Source organism: Anopheles funestus, chromosome 3RL (genome assembly GCF_943734845.2).
Source record: "Anopheles funestus chromosome 3RL, idAnoFuneDA-416_04, whole genome shotgun sequence".
NCBI classification, from domain to species: Eukaryota; Metazoa; Arthropoda; class Insecta; order Diptera; family Culicidae; genus Anopheles; species Anopheles funestus.
This window is the reverse complement of record NC_064599.1, coordinates 69,433,579-69,440,030: the sequence shown is the minus strand read 5'-3', so window position 1 is coordinate 69,440,030 and position 6,452 is coordinate 69,433,579. Positions and strand designations below refer to the sequence as shown.

The following is a 6,452-nucleotide window of genomic DNA, read 5'->3' as shown; positions in this document are numbered from 1 at the left end:
GGTAATTGTGTACCGCGTTACTTCACTGCTGTCAGAATGGACATTTCAAAATGGTGCTGCAAAAAATACAATGAAGGTGTCTAATTTTCATTCAATTTTCCGGAAGGCTATGACGACATTTTGTTTCTATACACCTTGGCCTGTGAGAAAACTTGACAGATAATCGTTCAGTTCAGGGTTGTTACGGCGGTAAATAGCCAAGGTAGGAATGAAAATACATCGTTTTTGCAGGTGAAGTTTGAATAAAGTTTTTAATTTTGTTCATAATTATACCTTCCAACTCAAATCAAAATTTCGGAGTTCATAAAAACGAAATATTTCGCCTTATTGTCCAATAACGTTTAATTCCCAAAGAACCCAGATGGGGTTTCGGTCAAAGCGCTTGAAACTTTCTGTGGGAAATTTGTGAGCGATTTGTGGAGCAACTTTTTGAATGAAACATAAAAAAGAACTACCGAATAGAATTACTCTTATCAGCACTAACTCCAGTAGACACCTTTAAGATGGGTCCTTTTCATGATACACATATTTTTGTTTCAATTTGTGGAACATCTGTAAACATCCCAAAACGTTGTAGATTAAATTTTTTTCTACACTATCGGTTCATTTTCCTAGTCGAAATATGTTCCAACCATAAAAACTAATAAACCAGGCACAGACTTAAGCTAGTTTTATAAGTTAACTGCAATTTGTTAAAAAAAAGTTAAGCCATAATTAGCAAACGAACATAGAGAAAACAACACAACACAGCAAACAATTTGTTTGTAGTTGTCAGCCGGTCGGTCTGTCTGCCACTTCACAATCATCTGCTGACCATGCGATAGATTAGGGAGGGGAGTGAGAAAAAAAGGCTGTACGCTTCGTTCTGCTAATCCAATTCCATCAACCGACGACATGGTGCAACGGTTATAGCACGCGCACACCATATCCGGCAGTTATTGAGTGCGGCTGACTTATTAATAGTGCGCTATTCCTTCGCTGAACAACTTCTGAATCCTCCGTGAGGGAATCGGTTGCGTGGAGGTTGTGTTATACCAACCACATTGTGTCCTGCACCGGGATTGATTGAATTGTTTGCTACATTGTCGTACTGGTACGGTTTCAAGTTGCTTTTTATATAACCAACAATGGAGAGTCTTAGGTGAGTTAAGTGTTCTATCGGCACAAACAAATAAACGCGTGCATTTCGGTTTAGCTCCGACAACATACGTTCTTGCGCTTCACGACAAGAGATTCATGATAACAACCACCATCCCATTCAAATAAGTGCTAAGGTCATGGCCTTAGGGTTTCTCTATGCTCGGTAGCGTACCGTGATAGCGATGAAGATTAGAGTGTTTTGCCTCCACAGTGGTTTTTCATCCCTCGTCTATTCTTTCTTCCAGGGATGGTATGCTTGTGGGACTCGGCAACCCCCTGCTGGACATTTCGGCCGTGGTTGAGAAGGATCTACTGAACAAGTACGACATGCAGCCGAACAATGCAATACTGGCCGAACCGAAGCATATGCCAATGTAATGCTGCACAACCTGCGTCTCAACCTTATCCAAAGCGTTTTGCTACAACTAATCCTAAATAATCTACTCATCTTTATTCCATGTACATACTTACCGCCAGCTATCAGGAGCTGATTGAGAAGTACCAGGCCGAGTACATTGCCGGTGGTAGTGTGCAGAATTCGCTCCGCGTTGCTCAGTGGATTCTGCGAAGGCCTCGTACGGCAGTATTTTTTGGCTGTGTCGGTCAGGATGAGTACGCCCGTATTCTCGAGGAGCGTGCCACGTCCAGCGGGGTAAACGTGCAATATCAACGGTCAGCTACCAATCCGACCGGTACGTGTGCGGTGCTGATTACCGGCACACAGCGCAGTCTGTGTGCCAATCTGGCCGCCGCGAATGATTTCACCCCGGAGCATCTGCAAAGCCCGGCCAATCAGGCGTACCTGAAGGGAGCACAGTTTTTCTACGTGTCGGGCTTTTTCTTTACGGTTAGCTTCGAAAGTGCGCTCAGCGTAGCAAAGCAGGCCGCTGACAATGGTCGAATGTTTATGATGAATCTTAGCGCACCGTTTGTGCCGCAGTTTTACAAGAACAATCTCGAAGAAATATTCCCATTCGTCGATGTGCTGTTTGGCAATGAGACGGTAAGAAGGTGCCTTCAGACGGTCATTTCTTTCTTTCCAACTAATCGAATTCAATTACAGGAAGCAGTAGCATTAGCGAAAGAGTTCCAATACGGTACGGAAGATTTACGAACAATCGGGAAACGTATTGCGGCACTACCGAAGGAAAATACTAAGCGCAAACGTGTGGTAATAATAACGCAGGGCAGCGATCCGGTATTGCTGATCGAGAGTGGCACCGACATCATTCGTGAGTTTCCGGTACATAAGCTAGCGCCGGAAGAAATGGTCGATACAAACGGTGCGGGCGATGCGTTTGTCGGTGGCTTTCTAGCACAATTGCTGCAAGGCCGCAGTGTCGATGTGTGCATCAAATGTGGGGTTTGGGCTGCGAGGGAAATTATTCAACGATCCGGTTGCACATTCGACGGTGAACCTTCGTTCTGTGCCACAGCAAACTGAAGGATAACAGGGAAAAGGTTTGAAAGCACACAACCCACTCGAATACATTAAAAAAAGACCTTTAATTTTGTTAAGAATGTGTTCTCTATCTGCTTTCCAAGTTCCCGAATATATGAACGAATCAGCAAACAACAGTCTTTTATAAGTCAATTACGCTAACCGCGATCATTCCACCGGATGATCGGAATAGAGGCTAGCAATAGCCGGATCCTCCGTTTCGTAGATAATGAGCACCTCGCGAAATTTATCCACCAGCTGCAGCAGTTGCGAGCGACGCAAGTTCTCAAAGTACATGATCTCCTCCAGATGATGCTCACCCTTAAAGTAACCCGCCTTCCAGAGTCGCACCATTAGCGCGAGATCTTCCGGGTTCGAGGCGGCCGGAATGCGTGCCACCGCCTTTCGATCGGGTTCCGGAAATGCCGCCAACAATCGCTTCAACTTATCATCGTCATCGTTCGATGCGATGCTTTCGTCGTTCTCGGTGCTAGAAGCCGTATGTAGGCCGCCGCCAACGCTCGAATGACTAATGTTCGATCGATGGCTCGCGGAAGATGGGCGCGTATTCGAGGTAACAGAAGTGGCCGTCGTCAGCAGTGCCGACAGACTGTCCGAGTAGCGATCCTCGCTGAGCGAATGCTTCCGATTTCCGGACGATGGGACGGCCAACGGTTGGCTGGAGGATGCACTAGGCGCCGAGCTTCCGTACAGTACGTGGATAGGATGTACACGATCGGCTGCGCTGGATCGTCCTGCGTAGAGCTCGTCCTCCTCAACTCCATCCAAGTTGGCCACAAACTGTACGTACGTGTGCAGTTGCATTAGCAGATGGTGCTGCAACATCCACAGCACCATCTGGGCTAGCCGGCCTTGCCTTGTTGGGTGCTGCAAGGGTGTCGTCAGATGGCCGATCGAAGTGGGTAGCGAGAAATCACTGATAACCTCAAACAATGACATGCCGGGAAACTTTGTGGCAAACTTTTCCGATAGGTTCGAGTGGATGTTCAGCTGTGCGTCGGGCGCTATTACGTACACGTTTGTCTCACACAGTGGATAGATAATGGTAGCCTTTGCCCAGTACACAAGATGGCCCACAATCTGGTAGACGTAATCGATCAGTAGCTCCGCATCGGAGGCCATATTTTGTAAGCTTTTCAGTGGATTGTAAACTTCGATCAGCTGAAGCAACATGTTTGCACCGGAAGGTGGTACACAATCGAACAGCTCGGAAGGATCAACGAGCAGAAGCATGCCATGGTAGGGTTTGAGTGATTCCAAACACCGATCAATCGTTTCCGGCTCTACTGCCATGCCTTTTTTGTGAAATTGATGTGCTTTCTGGGGTAGACAGAAGCTTAACGTTACGGTTTGATTCATGGTCACGTTCAGTAGGCCCGTCGTGCACAGATCGTGATAGATCTAGAAAGAAAAGGTGATTACTGAATATGTCCTGTGCCATACCGGGCTAGGTTTTCTATCTTACCGTTTTAATAAACTGCGCTAGCGTGGTGTTTTTGAGTATCGTATCAAACACACCGACGGCAATTCCGGCAGCTGTAACAGCAGCATTCGTTACCACCGTTTGTCCGCTCGTTCCAGCCGGCCCCGTCACGCTGCCCGTTCCGACTGAACCTCCAGTCGCGGTAGCACTAGTCGGTTGTTCCTGCTCTTGAAGTGCACTATTTTCATCCATCACAGCAACCATCGTTTTGATCTCACGCGAAAAGTAACCATCGCGGCGCTCTTCGTAAATTAGCGCAATGCCGATGCGTTTGCTCAGCTCGTAGTAACATTTAACGACGGAAGAGCTGGCCTGAGCGTGTAGGGCGAACACAACATTGATCTGAATATCGGACGACTTCTGGTCCGAGCCTTGATCGCTGCGAAGCAACGTCGGATGGGAGACGAACCGTACGTCATTAACCTTCAGCTCGAACTTTTGATTGCATAGCTCCGATTTGACGGCGAACAGGGTTGCGAGATCTTTGTCCGAAATGCCGTACAATTGGTCTGTGGAAGGGTCAGTTAGGTATGATAGATTACCAAACAAAAGCGCAATAGCAATTCACATACCAAAACAAATGTTGGAAGGCGGTCCATTCTGTAGAATATCGTCACCAGTGTGGATCAAGGAGTACGGCGTTTTTCGAGCTGGTGTAACGGATGTCTGAAACTGCTGTGGTAGGGTGTACGGGTAGCGAAAAAGTAACCGATCGCCCTTACTGTCCGACTTGACTAAAATTATGCTCAACGGGTTCACCTCCATGGCGTACGCATTTCGGACGAACACTATTCGAACGGACAGCGATTATTCAACAATCGTGATAAGAGATTTCGTCTTGTTTACTTGACACGACACAGCTGATGTGGGGAAATGTCATTCCGTGATGTAAACAAACACCGGTCTATTTCAGAAAACGTGATTTCTCAACAATCCCAAAAAACATTTGAAATAGTGAATCATACGATTTTTATTGACCCTTTCAGCGGTGAAGCATCGAAAGGGACTTATAATGCATAATTACAATACCCTTCCTACCGCTCATAACCTACTTTGCAGTGTTAAATCAATGCATGACCCACATGGGAAGCTTTGTTTATGCGGTGTAACAAACTTTGACTGCGCGCTGCAAGTTCGATATAGGTTAAGATGATGTTATATGTGCCAGTTGATTTTGTTCGGGAAACGATTGCATGGTTATGTGTTTTATGATTAAGATATCGGTAACTTCCAAATCTCAGCAACTACTACTTCGCCATCGCCTTTTGGCTCTGATACTGCTGCTGCAGTTTCTGCAGGTTCGCACGATACTTATCCTGCTTCTGTTCTAGTTGGCTGATATTTTCCGTACACCGTTTAAGCTCTTTCGAGATGTACTCGATACGCTTTCCAACGTTTTGCTTGCTTTCTTCGAGATCTTGCTTCACGAGCACAGGGCCGTACAGTTTGTACACCTACGACAGAAGGAAAAAAAAACACACCCACGTGCTGTAAAATTTGATTGGCAACGAATTTTGGGCTGAACGTTTACCGTGTTGGTTGGTTTAAGCATTTGAAGCTCTTCCAAAATGCTTTTGTTTTCGAAATACTGCCCATCGAGCTGCTGCTGCGTTTGTACGAGCTTCGAGTATTCTATAAAAGGAAACGAAATGGTACTGTTAGTCGTGCGACACACGGACACAGCCGCACTAGAATCACTTCACTTTCACTCACTACTCAAACGAACCTCTAATGGAATCTTGAAAATTCTTCAACTCTGCTTCCAATTTACGTTGAACCACAGCGACTTCCTTGTCCATTTCGTACGGAATTGAAATAGTTTTAACCAGAAGGAAAGCGAGCAAGCTTCGTGCGAACTGAAGGATTTTCTTTTTGTTTTCGTTGTGCAGTTGACAGCTAGCATAAATAACCAAGGTTCATACAGCGAAATTTCGCTTCTGCTTTCGCCCACATTTTCGCCCTATAGTGAGAAGAAATGCTAAAGAACAATTGAAAATTACTCACTTGTTTTCCCAAATGCATCATCTAGGTAATAAGTTTTACTTAAAAAGAATGATAGTTGACAAATTTTGAACAATTAATTAATAATACACATACACACCAAAAATTTGAATCTTCCGTGAACTGATTCCTTCACAATATGGATTGAATATCCTAGAAAATAAGGATCCTCTGAGTAGATCATTGATGGGAACTAAACAAAAAGGAAAATGTATCCCATATGCGCTGCCAAAGTCTATTGATACGAGAGAATGAAAAAAGAAACCCTTTTATTCCCTTGCTACTACTACAAACACACAGCATCGTTGCATCAGATCTCACTCACCAATGTATGGCCGGTGTGCGCTCACATTGAAGTCGTTAGAT

General features: G+C 45.3%; 3 protein-coding genes and 1 long non-coding RNA gene across 4 annotated transcripts in view; 2 read left to right on the top strand and 2 right to left on the bottom strand.

The window, feature by feature from the left end:
* Positions 1-6,452, top strand: part of LOC125768673 (uncharacterized) — a 336,169-nt gene that overhangs the window by 25,734 nt on the left and 303,983 nt on the right. The gene's annotated exons all lie outside the window — the stretch shown is intronic.
* Positions 730-2,661, top strand: LOC125768656 (uncharacterized). The gene is made up of 4 exons (XM_049436643.1): positions 730-1,141; positions 1,386-1,514; positions 1,618-2,143; positions 2,204-2,661. Exons 1-4 carry the CDS (start codon positions 1,128-1,130, stop codon positions 2,582-2,584), a joined length of 1,050 nt encoding a protein of 349 aa, XP_049292600.1. The 5' UTR covers positions 730-1,127; the 3' UTR covers positions 2,585-2,661.
* LOC125768644 (GATOR complex protein NPRL3) lies at positions 2,628-4,918 on the bottom strand. The gene is made up of 3 exons (XM_049436626.1): positions 4,658-4,918; positions 4,068-4,594; positions 2,628-4,003 (listed from the first exon to the last, which is right to left on the bottom strand). Exons 1-3 carry the CDS (start codon positions 4,848-4,850, stop codon positions 2,750-2,752), a joined length of 1,974 nt encoding a protein of 657 aa, XP_049292583.1. The 5' UTR covers positions 4,851-4,918; the 3' UTR covers positions 2,628-2,749.
* Positions 5,038-5,947, bottom strand: LOC125768668 (probable prefoldin subunit 6). Its single transcript, XM_049436669.1, has 3 exons — positions 5,812-5,947; positions 5,617-5,717; positions 5,038-5,539 (listed from the first exon to the last, which is right to left on the bottom strand). The coding sequence occupies exons 1-3, from the start codon at positions 5,882-5,884 to the stop codon at positions 5,333-5,335; spliced, it is 381 nt and encodes a 126-aa protein (XP_049292626.1). The 5' UTR covers positions 5,885-5,947; the 3' UTR covers positions 5,038-5,332.